At 43.4% G+C, this 18,635-nt stretch overlaps 1 protein-coding gene across 1 annotated transcript in view; it reads left to right on the top strand.

Annotated features, from left to right (window-relative positions):
- Positions 1-14,321, top strand: part of LOC110468661 (uncharacterized) — a 46,240-nt gene extending 31,919 nt beyond the window's left edge. Inside the window, 7 exon segments of the mRNA XM_077784419.1 lie at positions 259-8,238; positions 9,208-9,428; positions 9,887-10,061; positions 11,203-11,246; positions 12,134-12,253; positions 12,798-12,920; positions 14,193-14,321. Coding sequence (XP_077640545.1) covers positions 259-8,238; positions 9,208-9,428; positions 9,887-10,061; positions 11,203-11,246; positions 12,134-12,253; positions 12,798-12,920; positions 14,193-14,321 — 8,792 coding nt within the window.
- The last annotated feature ends 4,314 nt before the right edge of the window (positions 14,322-18,635 follow it).

Raw genomic sequence — 18,635 nt, forward strand, 5'->3', positions numbered from 1 at the left:
GACATACTGTGCAAAGGACATGAGATTACCTATATTTAGCTTCAAATCTTTATAGATGTCAAAGAAATTAACCTCTACAATAATAAGACAGGCAAAAAGTCAAAACCTACTTTAGAAATTAAATTTGAGACTGCCAAAGCAAATTCATTAAAATTAAAATACTATATAATAAAAAAATTTCTTTACAACAACAACAAAAAAATTGTATGGAAGATAAATAGTTTCTTCCTGGAACTCTCTTTAATAAGAACAGACAAGACTTATGTTTTCCCCTTTGAATTACAGAAATGACAACTGCAACACCAGCGACAACTGTATGTGTGAAAAATGTCTGTGCGTGGTCAGAATGGTATGATTCTACTCAGCCTGAAAACAAAGAGGACAGTGGAGATTATGAAACATATCAAAATCTCAAGGATAAAGGATATAGTGTCTGTACAAACCCAATCGACGTTCAATGCAGAGCCAAAGAATACCCAGATACTGAAATTACCAACCTTAACCAAACAATAGAGTGTAGTCAAAGCAGAGGATTAATATGCAATAATCAGGACCAAGAATCTAAGCAGTGCTATAATTATGAAATCAGAATATCATGCTGCAGATACATACCATGTTCAGAAGCACAAACTACAACACCAACAACCACAACAGAATTCACAACCACTGCTCTAGAATCAACACCATTTACAGTACAGACAACAATAATACCAACAACGCAAATACACAGAAGTCAAGTAACTACAACACCAGCTAGAGTCCGAGAAACAACTCTGACCAAAACACCAGTTACAGCAACAACATCACAAGTCTCAACAACAGGTTACCAAATCACAACTACTACAGCAGAAACCTCCACTGCAGTAACGCAAGCTCCATCATCACCCAATACCATCTCCACTCTCCCGGAATCAACACTGGAAACAACACTGGGCACCACAATAATCTCCAGGACTACTGCCCTACCAACACAAGTCATGATTGTTACAACACAAAAAGTGCCTACCCAAGCTACCACCAATGCCAGCACCTCCACAACCACCAGGGAAAGCAGCACTGTATCTACAGAAAAAACTCTCCCAACTCTATTACCCACTGTTGCTACTCAGACAACATCAACAATTACTGCCTCCACCTCAGGCACCACAGCTGCCCCCAGTACCATAGCCACAACCAGAGAGAGGACAACCCCCATCGCTACCACTGCCAGCACCTCTCCCCCTCAGACTGGAAGCACTACCACCACAACCCCACCCACAACAACAGTGCCCACGCCAACCACCATCACTACCCGCGTCTCCAAGACCACAGACAACTGCGTGGTGGAGCAGTGTGCCTGGACACAGTGGTTTAATGTGGACTCCCCTACTCCAGGCAGCGAAAATGGAGATTTAGAGACATTTGAAAACATCCGAGCTGCTGGGTATGAGCTGTGTGACAAGCCACAAGATATCAAGTGCCAAGCTAAAGACTACCCTGACAACATTGTGAAAATAATGGAACAGAAATTTGACTGCAGTCTTGACATGGGGCTTGTGTGCAACAATAAGGATCAGACTCTCAAGTATCCCATATGCTTTGACTACGAGGTCTCAGTGCTGTGCTGTGCCCAAATACCCTGCCAGACAACAGTACCACCAACAGGAACCACTGTAAGAACCTCCACAACATCCTTGCCAACAGAAACAACCACAACACCAATACAACCTACAGCAACATCAACTGCTGGCCCCACACCTTCACAGGGAATAACAACAACCACCATAGGAACAAGTACCCTCTCAACACAAGGAACCACCACTGTCACCCCAGGATACACACAGCATATAACAGAAACCACCACTGGCACTACGGCCGGCCCCAGCACCAGAGCCTCAACCAGAGAGGGCACAAGCCCCATTGCTACCACCACCAGCACCTCTCCCCCTCAGACTGAAGGCACAACCACCATCACCCCACCCACAAAAACAGTGCCTACCCCTGCCGGCAGCACTGCCAGCACCTCCATGACAACTGCAGGAAGTACCACGAGAGCCTCTTCTACCTCTGCTCCAGGAGAAACCTCCACTGTGGCAACCCAGGCTTCAACATCTCTAACAAGCCCCTCTGAAGTTAAAATAATAACCACCACAGGCACCATGGCCAGCCCCAATACCACGACCTCAGCCAGAGAGGGCAAAAGCCACACCGCTACCACCACCAGCACCTCTCCCCCTCAGACTGAAAGCACAACCACCATCACCCCAACTACAACAACAGTATCCAGCCCAGCCACCAGTACTCTGAGCACCTCCACAACCGCCAGGGAAAGCAGCACTGTATCTACAGAAAAAACTCTCCCAACTCCATCATCCACTGTTGCTACTCAGACAACATCAACAATTACTGCCTCCACCTCAGGCACCACAGCTGCCCCCAGTACCATAGCCACAACCAGAGAGAGGACAACCCCCATCGCTACCACTGCCAGCACCTCTCCCCCTCAGACTGGAAGCACTACCACCACAACCCCACCCACAACAACAGTACCCACACCAACCACCATCACTTCCCGCGTCTCCAAGACCACAGACAACTGCGTGGTGGAGCAGTGTGCCTGGACACAGTGGTTTAATGTGGACTCCCCTACTCCAGGCAGTGAAAATGGAGATTTAGAGACATTTGAAAACATCCGAGCTGCTGGGTATGAGCTGTGTGACAAGCCACAAGATATCAAGTGCCAAGCTAAAGACTACCCTGACAGCATTGTGAAAGCAATGGAACAGAAATTTGACTGCAGTCTTGACATGGGGCTCGTGTGCAACAATAAGGATCAGACTCTCAAGTATCCCATATGCTTTGACTACGAGGTCTCAGTGCTGTGCTGTGCCCAAATACCCTGCCAGACAACAGTACCACCAACAGGAACCACTGTAAGAACCTCCACGCCATACTTCACACCAGAAACAACCACAACAGTAATACAACCTACAGCAACATCAACTGCTGGCCCCACACCTTCACAGGGAATAACAACAACCACCGTAGGAACAAGTACCCTCTCAACACAAGGAACCACCACTGTCACCCCAGGATACACACAGCATATAACAGAAACCACCACTGGCACTACGGCCAGCCCCAGCACCAGAGCCTCAACCAGAGTGGGCACAAGCCCCATTGCTACCACCACCAGCACCTCTCCCCCTCAGACTGAAGGCACAACCACCATCACCCCACCCACAAAAACAGTGCCTACCCCTGCCGGCAGCACTGCCAGCACCTCCATGACAACTGCAGGAAGTACCACGAGAGCCTCTTCTACCTCTGCTCCAGGAGAAACCTCCACTGTGACAACCCAGGCTTCAACATCTCTAACAAGCCGCTCTGAAGTTAAAATAATAACCACCACAGGCACCATGGCCGGCCCCAATGCAACGACCTCAGCCAAAAACGGCAAAAGCCGCATCGCTACCACCACCAGCACCTCTCCCCCTCAGACTGGAAGCACTACCACCACAACCCCACCCACAACAACAGTGCCCACACCAACCACCATCACTTCCCGTGTCTCCAAGACCACAGACAACTGCGTGGTGGAGCAGTGTGCCTGGACACAGTGGTTTAATGTGGACTCCCCTACTCCAGGCAGTGAAAATGGAGATTTAGAGACATTTGAAAACATCCGAGCTGCTGGGTATGAGCTGTGTGACAAGCCACAAGATATCAAGTGCCAAGCTAAAGACTACCCTGACAGCATTGTGAAAGCAATGGAACAGAAATTTGACTGCAGTCTTGACATGGGGCTCGTGTGCAACAATAAGGATCAGACTCTCAAGTATCCCATATGCTTTGACTACGAGGTCTCAGTGCTGTGCTGTGCCCAAATACCCTGCCAGACAACAGTACCACCAACAGGAACCACTGTAAGAACCTCCACAACATACTTCACACCAGAAACAACCACAACACCAATACAACCTACAGCAACATCAACTGCTGGCCCCACACCTTCACAGGGAATAACAACAACCACCGTAGGAACAAGTACCCTCTCAACACAAGGAACCACCACTGTCACCCCAGGATACACACAGCATATAACAGAAACCACCACTGGCACTACGGCCGGCCCCAGCACCAGAGCCTCAACCAGAGAGGGCACAAGCCCCATTGCTACCACCACCAGCACCTCTCCCCCTCAGACTGAAGGCACAACCACCATCACCCCACCCACAAAAACAGTGCCTACCCCTGCCGGCAGCACTGCCAGCACCTCCATGACAACTGCAGGAAGTACCACGAGAGCCTCTTCTACCTCTGCTCCAGGAGAAACCTCCACTGTGGCAACCCAGGCTTCAACATCTCTAACAAGCCCCTCTGAAGTTAAAATAATAACCACCACAGGCACCATGGCCAGCCCCAATACCACGACCTCAGCCAGAGAGGGCAAAAGCCACACCGCTACCACCACCAGCACCTCTCCCCCTCAGACTGAAAGCACAACCACCATCACCCCAACTACAACAACAGTATCCAGCCCAGCCACCAGTACTCTGAGCACCTCCACAACCGCCAGGGAAAGCAGCACTGTATCTACAGAAAAAACTCTCCCAACTCCATCATCCACTGTTGCTACTCAGACAACATCAACAATTACTGCCTCCACCTCAGGCACCACAGCTGCCCCCAGTACCATAGCCACAACCAGAGAGAGGACAACCCCCATCGCTACCACTGCCAGCACCTCTCCCCCTCAGACTGGAAGCACTACCACCACAACCCCACCCACAACAACAGTACCCACACCAACCACCATCACTTCCCGCGTCTCCAAGACCACAGACAACTGCGTGGTGGAGCAGTGTGCCTGGACACAGTGGTTTAATGTGGACTCCCCTACTCCAGGCAGTGAAAATGGAGATTTAGAGACATTTGAAAACATCCGAGCTGCTGGGTATGAGCTGTGTGACAAGCCAGAAGATATCAAGTGCCAAGCTAAAGACTACCCTGACAGCATTGTGAAAGCAATGGAACAGAAATTTGACTGCAGTCTTGACATGGGGCTCGTGTGCAACAATAAGGATCAGACTCTCAAGTATCCCATATGCTTTGACTACGAGGTCTCAGTGCTGTGCTGTGCCCAAATACCCTGCCAGACAACAGTACCACCAACAGGAACCACTGTAAGAACCTCCACGCCATACTTCACACCAGAAACAACCACAACAGTAATACAACCTACAGCAACATCAACTGCTGGCCCCACACCTTCACAGGGAATAACAACAACCACCGTAGGAACAAGTACCCTCTCAACACAAGGAACCACCACTGTCACCCCAGGATACACACAGCGTATAACAGAAACCACCACTGGCACTACGGCCGGCCCCAGCACCAGAGCCTCAACCAGAGAGGGCACAAGCCCCATTGCTACCACCACCAGCACCTCTCCCCCTCAGACTGAAGGCACAACCACCATCACCCCACCCACAAAAACAGTGCCTACCCCTGCCGGCAGCACTGCCAGCACCTCCATGACAACTGCAGGAAGTACCACGAGAGCCTCTTCTACCTCTGCTCCAGGAGAAACCTCCACTGTGACAACCCAGGCTTCAACATCTCTAACAAGCCCCTCTGAAGTTAAAATAATAACCACCACAGGCACCATGGCCAGCCCCAATACCACGACCTCAGCCAGAGAGGGCAAAAGCCACACCGCTACCACCACCAGCACCTCTCCCCCTCAGACTGAAAGCACAACCACCATCACCCCAACTACAACAACAGTATCCAGCCCAGCCACCAGTACTCTGAGCACCTCCACAACTGCCAGGGAAAGCAGCACTGTATCTACAGAAAAAACTCTCCCAACTCTATTACCCACTGTTGCTACTCAGACAACATCAACAATTACTGCCTCCACCTCAGGCACCACAGCTGCCCCCAGTACCATAGCCACAACCAGAGAGAGGACAACCCCCATCGCTACCACTGCCAGCACCTCTCCCCCTCAGACTGGAAGCACTACCACCACAACCCCACCCACAACAACAGTGCCCACGCCAACCACCATCACTTCCCGCGTCTCCAAGACCACAGACAACTGCGTGGTGGAGCAGTGTGCCTGGACACAGTGGTTTAATGTGGACTCCCCTACTCCAGGCAGTGAAAATGGAGATTTAGAGACATTTGAAAACATCCGAGCTGCTGGGTATGAGCTGTGTGACAAGCCACAAGATATCAAGTGCCAAGCTAAAGACTACCCTGACAGCATTGTGAAAGCAATGGAACAGAAATTTGACTGCAGTCTTGACATGGGGCTCGTGTGCAACAATAAGGATCAGACTCTCAAGTATCCCATATGCTTTGACTACGAGGTCTCAGTGCTGTGCTGTGCCCAAATACCCTGCCAGACAACAGTACCACCAACAGGAACCACTGTAAGAACCTCCACAACATCCTTGCCAACAGAAACAACCACAACACCAATACAACCTACAGCAACATCAACTGCTGGCCCCACACCTTCACAGGGAATAACAACAACCACCGTAGGAACAAGTACCCTCTCAACACAAGGAACCACCACTGTCACCCCAGGATACACACAGCGTATAACAGAAACCACCACTGGCACTACGGCCGGCCCCAGCACCAGAGCCTCAACCAGAGAGGGCACAAGCCCCATTGCTACCACCACCAGCATCTCTCCCCCTCAGACTGAAGGCACAACCACCATCACCCCACCCACAAAAACAGTGCCTACCCCTGCCGGCAGCACTGCCAGCACCTCCATGACAACTGCAGGAAGTACCACGAGAGCCTCTTCTACCTCTGCTCCAGGAGAAACCTCCACTGTGACAACCCAGGCTTCAACATCTCTAACAAGCCCCTCTGAAGTTAAAATAATAACCACCACAGGCACCATGGCCGGCCCCAATACCACGACCTCAGCCAGAGAGGGCAAAAGCCACACCGCTACCACCACCAGCACCTCTCCCCCTCAGAAAGAAAGCACAACCACCATCACCCCAACTACAACAACGGTATCCAGCCCAGCCACCAGTACTCTGAGCACCTCCACAACCGCCAGGGAAAGCAGCACTGTATCTACAGAAAAAACTCTCCCAACTCTATTACCCACTGTTGCTACTCAGACAACATCAACAATTACTGCCTCCACCTCAGGCACCACAGCTGCCCCCAGTACCATGGCATCAACCAGAGAGAGGACAACCCCCATCGCTACCACTGCCAGCACCTCTCCCCCTCAGACTGGAAGCACTACCACCACAACCCCACCCACAACAACAGTGCCCACGCCAACCACCATCACTTCCCGCGTCTCCAAGACCACAGACAACTGCGTGGTGGAGCAGTGTGCCTGGACACAGTGGTTTAATGTGGACTCCCCTACTCCAGGCAGTGAAAATGGAGATTTAGAGACATTTGAAAACATCCGAGCTGCTGGGTATGAGCTGTGTGACAAGCCACAAGATATCAAGTGCCAAGCTAAAGACTACCCTGACAGCATTGTGAAAGCAATGGAACAGAAATTTGACTGCAGTCTTGACATGGGGCTCGTGTGCAACAATAAGGATCAGACTCTCAAGTATCCCATATGCTTTGACTACGAGGTCTCAGTGCTGTGCTGTGCCCAAATACCCTGCCAGACAACAGTACCACCAACAGGAACCACTGTAAGAACCTCCACAACATACTTCACACCAGAAACAACCACAACACCAATACAACCTACAGCAACATCAACTGCTGGCCCCACACCTTCACAGGGAATAACAACAACCACCGTAGGAATAAGTACCCTCTCAACACAAGGAACCACCACTGTCAATCCAAGACACACAGATCATATGCTAATAAAAACAACCACTGGCACTACGGCCGGCCCCAGCACCAGAGCCTCAACCAGAGCGGGCACAAGCCCCATTGCTACCACCACCAGCACCTCTCCCCCTCAGACTGAAGGCACAACCACCATCACCCCACCCACAAAAACAGTGCCTACCCCTGCCGGCAGCACTGCCAGCACCTCCATGACAACTGCAGGAAGTACCACGAGAGCCTCTTCTACCTCTGCTCCAGGAGAAACCTCCACTGTGACAACCCAGGCTTCAACATCTCTAACAAGCCGCTCTGAAGTTAAAATAATAACCACCACAGGCACCATGGCTGGCCCCAATACCACAACCTCAGCCAGAGAGAGGACAACCCCCATCACTACCACCACCAGCACTGCCTCCACTTCACCTGAAATAACAACTTCTGGCCCCTCAGTTATGCTCACTACCACTCTTCCTCAGTCTGGCAGTACCACAGGTAAATTCTTATAAAATTCATTTCTCCTACTGTAGAAAATACTGCTATAGCAGTTTTCTGGAGCACCACTGTCAGCCCAGGTGTGCCACTGTGTACTTTTTAAAATTTTACAACCATCTTTTTCTTTAGAAACAACATTCCTATCTTTGTGTTTGGTGTCTTCTTTCCCTCAACTGGTCTCTGATTATATGAATCTATGACCATTTTTGCTCCTTAAAACACATAAACCAATTTTTTATTAATCTTCCCTTTTGTTACTAGTATTTATATTTGTCAGCTTGGTTAACTTCTTAGTGTTAATTCTTACTTAAATGTAGAAAGTTGAAACTTTTCAAAACTTTAGATGTAAATCTCATCAGATTTGCCAAAGGCCATATATTACTCAATGTATAATGAAAATATTTCCACAGTCTCCCCTTATGAATAGGTCAAATATTTGTATGCAAGAAACATGTTCACTTGGTTTGCCAGAATGTTGAATAGACCTCTTGAATATGTTATAATTATTGGATCAAAATCCTGTACCTGCAAACTAAATTATATTACTTGTGCTCAACAGTAGCTTCAACTGGTACATCACAAGCAAGTCATGCTACAACAAGCACTCCTGAAACCTTCAGTTCTTCTACCAGCACATCCGTTACATCCAAAAAAATATCTCCATGCTTTTGTCATGTGTTTCAAACTTTATTTTCTCCTGGTAAGTATCTTATTTTATGATTATAAAAAACATCATAAGCAATATAAACCATTAGGACTCTATTCAGTTAAAGATAACCACTCAAAAACGTTTTATACGCTTAATATTTTCACAATATTTTCTTGTTTTTTCTCCCCATGTATTTTCATTCTTGTAATTTCTCCTCCAATTTTCATCTACAGGGGAAGTGGTGTACAACAGAACAGATAGAGCTGGCTGTAATTTTTATGCACTTTGCAGCAAGGAATGTGAGATTAAGCCCTTTTACGGGCCATGTCACCAGATAACTACTGTTCCTTCAGTCGCCTCCTCAACTACATCACAAGCTAGCTCACCAACCACAGCAACAATCACCACAACTCCAGTAGCAAGAAACTGCAGTGATGTCACTCCTGCACGAAAGGTGGCTCCCCTCCCTACTTCTAACAAACCACTACTGTTGCAAAACCAGACCAATTTCTGTCCTTTAACAGCCAATTCAAATCAACCTCTATGTATTTCAATAACGAAGTTGGTCATGTAACAAATGACCTGACAGCATGCAATTACTAGACTGGCATTACTAGACTTTTAAGTAATATCTTTGTGGAAAAGCCCATTAAAACAGTAGCAGAGACTTTTGGTTTTAATAAAAGTCATTTAAATTTCATAGAGATAAGTAGATTAGCCATGAAATTTAAAATACCACTCTTTTTATGCAGAAGAAAATTCTGTGGTTATTCTGAGCATACCTGTTCTTAAATAATATGCTAAAACAACTCCAGTCTGAATTTCCTACTAATTTTGAAAGTATACCCTAAGTTAAAACTGAACAATTAGGATGAAGGAGCATTTAAGAATAAATAATTTACATATTTTCAGCCTGGAGAGGAGTGGATAAATGAATGCCACAAGTGTGTCTGCGACTCCCTCAATGCTACTGTGCAATGCCAGCCGCTCCCATGCCCAACAGCTCAGCAAACAATTTGTGACCTAGGATTTGTTTCCATGGCTGTACTACCACAAAAAGACCCATGTTGTCCTGAATTTGAATGCAGTAAGTATTAAAAATACATGTATAAATACTACTCCAGTAAATTACATTTGCACTTCTGTTAATATCTAAGGAAGTTCTTAATGTATCACAGTAATAGCAAAATATTTCTTAAATTTTTCTGTCTCTGTGAACGCACAATCTTTAGCTAAATATGCATTAAAGCTTTGTTTAAAAAATAATGTTATTTTCATTCAACTTTTATGAGAGAATGTGTGGGAGAGCAGAATAAAATTTTGAACATTTACTGGTCTATGTAGCTCAACTATCTTTGTACCTGTAATTATAAATGTTATCAATGCATTTTTTTTTTGGAGAACATTAACATTAGCTTAAATGCAACTAAACTAAGATGCAAAAACATAAGAATAAGCCACTAAAAAGCTTAACAGTTAACTACAAGACCAAGTAACAGGAAGCAATAGTACAAAGTGAATTGTAATCAGTAACTGAACTGACAGTGTATGAAAAGTAATAATCATACTTACACTCTTGCCAGATGCTCATGAAAATAAAAAAATCCTACAGTTATATTATTTTTAAACATACACTTTTATATACATATATTTTATGTATGTATACTTGTGCAAAAGACCTAAAAGAAAAAAGTACCCACAAATTAAGCCTGAAAAAGGAAAATCAAAACAAAGGAACAGGCAAGTTTAAAGCAGTTCTGAGAAAGACATAGATGGGTTCTGCCATGTTGTCAGATTTACATTAGGTAGGAATACCTTTAATAGGAATACCTTTTTCCACAGGGTCAATCTTCCGTACAAGCCATGTTCTGAAAGGTCATGAAGAATCAATAACTGAAGCATCTTTGTTTATCACTGGAGGCTGAGGGTTCCCAGAGAAAACAACTAATTTAATTTGAATTGAACCAAATATTGAAAGGGCAAAAAAGGGATTTTTCAGGCATAGCTTGACCTTGAAACCATTCCTCTCCACCTCCTCCAGCTGATTTTAATGATGAAACTTTACTTAAACATTGACTTACACTACATATGAAGTCTAAGCACATAGGGGATTGAATTCAAGTTTTCATACTCTCTGTGTTACTAATAAAACCTGATAAAATCTTGAATTCTCAGGAAGTCTCACAATTTGAGTTATACTGGAATTCATATTTTGTCTTGTTTTTCAGAACCAATACCTGATGTCTGTGTGATTAATGGAACATTGTACACGGTAAGAATGATATAGCAGCATATTGCTGGAAGTGAAAAGTACATCCTTTCTACCAAAACAAGTCTTTGAGACAAAAAGTTCTTTTCCCAGTACATGTTTTTGGGGGTTTTTCCTCTCTAGCCCTTAACTGGAAGTTGTTTGGGTATTTTAAAGTCAAAATCAAATGTGTCACAGAAGTCTTCTTCATCAAGTAGTATAAAAGAAGAGTGATGTACATTTTTAGTGATGTACTTTCTTTTTAAGCTTCCTCTCACTTCTGTAATTAATGACTTTGCCAGACAATCTGGATGAATAGCCCAAACTCAATTGCTCTTTGAAATAAGCTCAGAGAACCTTAAAAAACCAAAGCTAACATTTTTGATTTAATTGATACCTAAACCCTTTTGCTAAAATTGGTACTTAGGCCATTAACCCATAACTTAAATATTATCACTGGAGTCTTTGGGAATACATTTCAGAAAGACTAAAATCCATATGTAAATTTAGATCTCTGCTTATGTATCTGCATATCTAAAGGCTTATTTTAATCCCTGTTTTTAAATTATAATTTTTTTACAACCACTGAACAACTTATAGAGGAAAAATATTCTTAAATGGAGCATTGAAAAGCTGGTAAAATAATTAGACAGTACAAACCAATCTTAATTTAATTTAATTAATGAACTGTTCTTTTTTACATAGCTTCATTTAGTTTCCTCTTAATATGAGCTTTCCTGCAAGGCATGAAGCCAAAAAACTCTACATTCAAAGAGAATTTGAGAACTGTCATACTTGTGTTTCAGCAGCCTTAATGGTTCTCAGCAATGCTTTCAACTCTGCCTTTATATTATATAAAAACTGTTGGCATTTGAATGCTTTTTGTTGTTTTTTTTTTTCCTGTCTTGCAGGTTGGAAAGTCAGTAATCGATTCATGTAAGAAGTGTACCTGCAGTTCTGAGAAGGATCCAGAGACCAATGCAAACATCATGCATTGTGAAACAGTTCCATGTGAGACATCTTGTCCGCTGGTGAGTTCAGGTTCTCTAGGCAGCCCAGTCAGCTACAGCAAGACTAGAATTGTCCATCACCAATTCAACACACTTTCTCCTTCATCTCTTTCTGAGTAGGCTTACCAATATGTGGTTTTGGAAGGAGAGTGCTGTGGGAAGTGTATTGAAGTAGCTTGCAAAGTCAAACTCAGTAACAACACTGTTCATGTCCTCAATGTAAGTATTCCTTTCATTTTCAGATCTGTTAGCCCATACAAGTTAGAACAGCTAGTAAAAATAAAATACTGAAATTACTCTGACAAGCAATGTATCAGATTTCTGAGTTGAAAATTATTTGGAATCAAATTCTTGATTCTTGTTCCTAATGGAGCAATGGTTTCTAATTTATGATCTAAGTGTTCAGAGCCAGGATTTAAACTTTCAAGCTGGCTACAGTTTGTACAATTTCATTTTTGTCACTTGAAAGAAGTTATCTGAGAATCTTTGAGGAGTGAGAACTTAATTCAGACATACTTGATCACAATGAAAAAATCCAACTTCTGCTTTTCTTATAAAATCTTAGGTTGGTGACATCCTGCCATTCGATCAGTGCAGCCACTACACATGTGAAAAAATTGAAGATCAGTTTGTTGCAGTTGAAAGTAAAAGAGTATGCCCTGACTATGACCCTGGAGAGTGCGATCCTGTAAGTTTTTATCAATTTTTCATTGACTGAATTCTGTTTAAATGAACAAGGAAGGACAAGGAAGAATTCAACCAATCACTCCTACTGAAGTTGCAGGAACGTCTTAAGAATGAAACTAGGCTTGCTCTATGATTAATAATAAGAAATGCATAGTATTTTCTTATAAGGCAACAAGTATTCAAGACTCCTATGGCGAGGACAGTAAGTCAAACATTGCTTCATTCAGGGTTCATCATGGAGAAGCCTTCTGCCCAGTATCAGTAGTGCTAACGCAAATTCTTACTCATGATTGTCATCTGTGCACTAATACAAATCCTCCTTCTTTACTTTTACAAAGGACGAAGCAGAGATTACATCTGATGGCTGCTGCAAAATATGTAAACGTAAGTAATGCTGTGTTTATGTGTTCTGCTTGAAGAGCACTCTATTCAACTGTCTGAGTGGATGGAAGTGTTTTTCACTCCCCCTGTTTTCACACATTCTATTTAAGAAGACCCTGTAATTCACTGTTTATTCAAAAGAAAAATGCAATTTTTTCCTGATATTGAATACCACAAATCAAACCAGCAATACTAAAGCCTCTGCATTATCTTCCAAATGTACTGTACAGCCAAAATCAAAGAATAATCTGACAACTCCATATACATTACACAGTACCCATCCCATCACATACTACAGATTCTCAGTAATCAGAAATCAAGCACTTTGAAACTAGTTTATAATTCCTTTAGTTCAGAACTACAGAACTGAAGTATATTTTCTCTTGTCCCCACTTTTTATGAAGCTAAAAACTGCAAGCCTTACACCAAGGAAACTGTGATCCGCCATGCTGACTGTGAGTCTTCTGAACCTGTTGAGCTGTCATATTGTGAAGGAACTTGTCCTGGCTCCTCAGTGTAAGTTCTAAAAATTCATTTAACATCTCTATAGCTTCCTTGATCTGGTAAATCAAGTTAATTGATCACCCAAGGGTACTGAGGGAGCTGGAGAAAGTGCTTTACAAAGCCACTTTCAATCATTTGTCAGCAGACTGGTTAACCATGGAGGTCCCAGTTGGCTGCAGGTCAGCAAAGGAGATGCTCATCTACAATAAAGCTTGGAGGATTCAGGGAAGCAGAGGCCTGTCAGCCTGACCTTGGTACCAGGGAAGGACATGGGGCAGATTGTCTTGAGTGTGATCACGGAGCATGTACAGGGTAAAAAGGGGATCAGGCCCAACCAGGATGGTTTGGGAAAGGCAGCTGATGCTTGAACAACCTGATCTCCTTCTAGGACAGGGTGACCTACTTAGATGAGGAAAAGGCTGTGGATATTGTCTACCCAGACTTTTGTAAAGCTTTTGACAGCATTTCCCACAGCATTCTCCTGGAGAAGCTGGGAGCTCATAGTTCAGACAGGTGAACTGTTCACTGCATGAAAAACTAGCTGGATGGCCAGGCCCAGAGGGTGGTGTTGAGTGGAGTTACCTCCAGCTGGGAAATGGTTGCCAGTGGTGTTTCCTGGAGCTCAGTATTGCAGCCAGTCCTATTTTATATCTTTATCAATAATTGTGTGATGTTCAATAACGCGTAGTGCTGTGATCTGCCCCTGGGTCACAACAGCCCCAGACAGTGCTACAGGCTGGGGCAGAGGGGCTGGGAAGCTGCCCAGTAAGGACTTGGGGATGTTGGTGACAGTAGCTGGACATGAGCCAGTGTGTGCCCAGGTGGCCAGGACAACTAAGAACACCCTGGCCTGGGTCAGCAACAGTGTGGCCAGCAGGACCAGGACAATGTACTCAGCAATAGTGAGGCCACACCTCGAATCCTGTGTCCAGTTCTGGGCCTCTCACTGAAAGAAAGACATGGAGGTGTCGGAGTATGTCCACAGAAGGGCAACAGAGGTGGGGAAGGGTCTGGAGCACAAGTCTGAAGAGCAGTTAAGGAAACAGCTGAGGGAATCTGAAGAGCAGCTGAGGGAGTTGGAGGTGCTTAACCTGGAGAAAAGAAGGCTCAAGGGAAATACCCACACTCTCTACAACTGCCTGAAAGGAGGGTGTAGTGAGGTAGGGGCTGATCTCTTCTCCCAGGTAACAAGTGAAAGGACGAGAGGAAATGGCTTCAAGTTGCACCAGAAAGGGTTTAGATTGAATATTAGGAAATATTTCATCACTGAAATGTCAAGCACTGGAACAGGTTGCCCAGGGAAGCAGTTCAGTTACCATCCCTTCAAGTAGTTAAGACATGCAGGTGTGGCACTTAGAGACACAGCTGAGTGGTGGACTGGATAGTGCTGGGTTAATGCTTAGACTTGATGATCTGAGAGGTCTATTCCAATCTACATGATTCTGTGATTGCAGAACAACAACAAAGTCAATGTGTTTATATGATTCCACTGAATTGAATTGGATTCAATGAAAGCATGAACAGTTTCACTATTGAAGACAATGAAAATCACATTCACAAGTGTGTGTGACAAGGAGGAAAAGAGGACGTTAAAAAAAAACCCAGAACCAAACCAAACACTCATAAAACAAAAAATCACTGAGGGGGTTTTCTGTGAGTTTTTAACAAGATGCATTTTTCCCCCGGCGGAACACAGGTACTCTCTTGAAGCAAACCAGATGGAACACATGTGTGGTTGCTGCCAGGAACTCGGGACCCAAACAAGAGAGGTGACCCTGACTTGCCAAAATGGAACCAGCATAAATTACACCTATCTCTATGTGGAAAACTGCCAGTGTGTGAATGGTTGCTCTTCAGAAACCTCTGCAGCACCTGACTCCCAATTCCAGCAATCTAGAAAATATGGCTCCCAATTGCAACAGGCTGTATCACTTGGTTCCCAATGGCAACTCAGCTGAGGATATGACCACTGGAAAAAGAAAATGGAGACCCTAGGGAAGCTGGAATTGTGTCTTCCCATATAACTTCCTCAATAACTTGTGCTCCTTCTTTAACATTCTTTTTTTCATGTCTTACTTGTAAAAATAATTAAAAAAAAGGTCAACTAAATTGCACTATTTGGGTTTTTTTTCAAATGTTATAGTATTGAAGAGTAAAAACTGGTGACTGCAAAATCCTTCATGTAACTTACAGAAATATGCAAACACATGCTTTATCACAAAACCCATATTTGGGGTAAAAAAAAAATTAAGGAGTCTCTAAAAAGTAAATCAAGAAAACATTGCAGTTACATTGCACTTCTTGATCCTAGTGACAGCATTATTGCATATCCTTTTTTACAGACATAATAGTCCTAACACATCTCAAAAACAGGGACAAAGCTGTTTTATTTGATCAATAAAACTTTCAATACTTTTCAGTTATGGTGACTGTTCAACACCCATCTTCATTACCTAAATGACAGAGTCCAGTGAATGGCATCAGGAAGTTTTCTGACTCAGAGGGGTATATTCTCTACCAGTCTTTGGGAATACAGCCCCCTTCCTGGACTAGGTAAAATTCCCTCATCCATGTCCAAATAGCTCTTCCCACTGGCATAAAAGGTACAAAGATGAAAAAACTCCTTTTATTTGCTCACTTCAACCTCCTTTAGTTTGTTCCTCATGCTGCATATACTGTATGTATTTCAAATGTGCTCCAGCATACTCACACATCACAGAGCAGTGTGAAGGATCTTGCTAACACTGCATTGGTCCAACACTTGTGTGTGGCCACCAGGATTATGTCCAGCAAGCCTAGGTTTAGCCCTTTTCCCCTTCAGTCCAGTTTAATGCTCTTTCAATGAGCACTGCACCCTCGTGCAAAGATCCTTCTCTCTGTCTGAGACAGGAGTACCCCAGCTGTTGCCTCCAAGTATTGATTCTTCTTGTTTCTTCCCTCACCATTCCCTGCAACTAGAAGGATAAAAGAGAATACTACTCATGCTCCTGATCCCATAGTAACCAGATGTCCCGAGGCCCCGAAACCCCTTCTCATCATCCCTGGCCTTCATATTGCAAACTTTGTAATGGCCTGCAGGAGAAAGCAGCATTGGGTAATAATCCAAGGGCTGTACCAGAGCTGAAAGTTTCCTCATCACATCTCTAACCCAGCCCTCAGGGAAGCAGATGACTTCCCTATGAAGTGGGGCTTTCCTATGAAGTGCCAGGAAATTGGACCTTCTGTTCTTCTTACTGGAGGGTCTCCTATGCCAATACCTCATCTTTCTTTCTGGAAGCAGTTTCAACACAGTGCATAGGGGAACTTCACCTTAATGAGTCTTCCTACAGAGATGAACCATTGTCCTCATCATATGGTTTCCACTTGCAAAGCCTTCTACCTATTAAGCAAGGGCACCTGGGAAGGTAGGGTAGTCACAGAGCAGTGTCCTGGCCATACCAGGCAGGAATTTGTAACCATTATCCCCACTATATACCCTTCTATAACTACTTAAAGAATAATTTTAAAAATAGCTTTAAGCATTTTAAAGCAACTTAATTCTCCACATTAAACTGATGACTATTACAGAGGTAATAAATTTAAAGCAGAAAACATTGCCCTGTAAGTGTTAAGTTCCTGATAATCCATAGAGAAACAAGGACTGCAGAGACATGGAAAATGTACTTTTTCATTCACTCTGGTTATTTTATAACTGGAGATAATTTTAAAATAAACTAAATCATCCTTCATTCTCTTTCAATGGTAAATATATTAAACTTATAAAAATTGTCAATTTTTCATATACTGAAATGTTTTAAAAACATGTTCTAAGTGAAATCTTTAAATACTTCAAACAGTAGTACTTTTGTAATTCTCTCATCCATGGAAACACACACTCAGATAATTTTCAATCTACTTGCCTTCCATAAATCCACTTTTCCTGCCTATATGCAAATTTTCCTTCAAAAGTTATGGTATAACTCAGGTAGATATCACAAAATTAATTATGCTTTTTTGCAAGATAGTAAAAAAAATACTTCTAAAATATACTGCTGCATGAAAATAGATTAACTTTGGTTTCTGACTAAACTTCCTGAGGATCTATAGAAGAGAAAGCTCAAGTCTTCAGTAGGCTACAACTCAAAACTGCAGACAAGATTGCTAATATGGGTTTTCATTTTTTCCTTCTTATTCTAATAAAACACATATTTGCATTTCTCCTGAAGGCCTTGCTCATACTGATGTTCTGTAATGTTTTAATAATTCAAAATATACTGATTTCTCTTTATACCCCCACATATCATCTCTGATTAACACTGAAATGAAAAAGCTAATAAAAATACAAAATGCTAAACAGATGCTTCAGCAGCCACAAGAACACAAACATTTTTTTTAAGTAAATAATTTTCACTCTTCCTATCTCTCACAGCAAAATAGAGAAATGTGAAAGCAAACTGTAACCTTTGAAGATAAACTTGGATAGAAACTGATACTCAAGGGCTAGAAAAAAAGCACAATTTTAACATAGTTTTATTTCACAGTAGGTACTCAATACTTTAAGGAAATAAATCAAAGAAAAATCAGCTGTGAAAGATTCCTCTCAACTATCATTTGTTTAAAAAAACAACCAACTCTTGGGATTGGGATAAATGAATGGACAATAAATCCCAAAATGTTAGCTTGATAACACAGTACTACTTCAGACTAGCAGTTGGTTAATAATCCAAACTATAAATGCGCATGGTGATGCTGTTATGTGAGAAAGGGCCCCAGATACCTTTGCCATCACAGTACTAGAAAGAGATGCTATCCAAACCAAATATTTCAAAGTCATTTACCATGTATTAGCAGA

Source organism: Lonchura striata, chromosome 6, assembly GCF_046129695.1.
Source record: "Lonchura striata isolate bLonStr1 chromosome 6, bLonStr1.mat, whole genome shotgun sequence".
Lineage (NCBI taxonomy): Eukaryota > Metazoa > Chordata > Aves > Passeriformes > Estrildidae > Lonchura > Lonchura striata.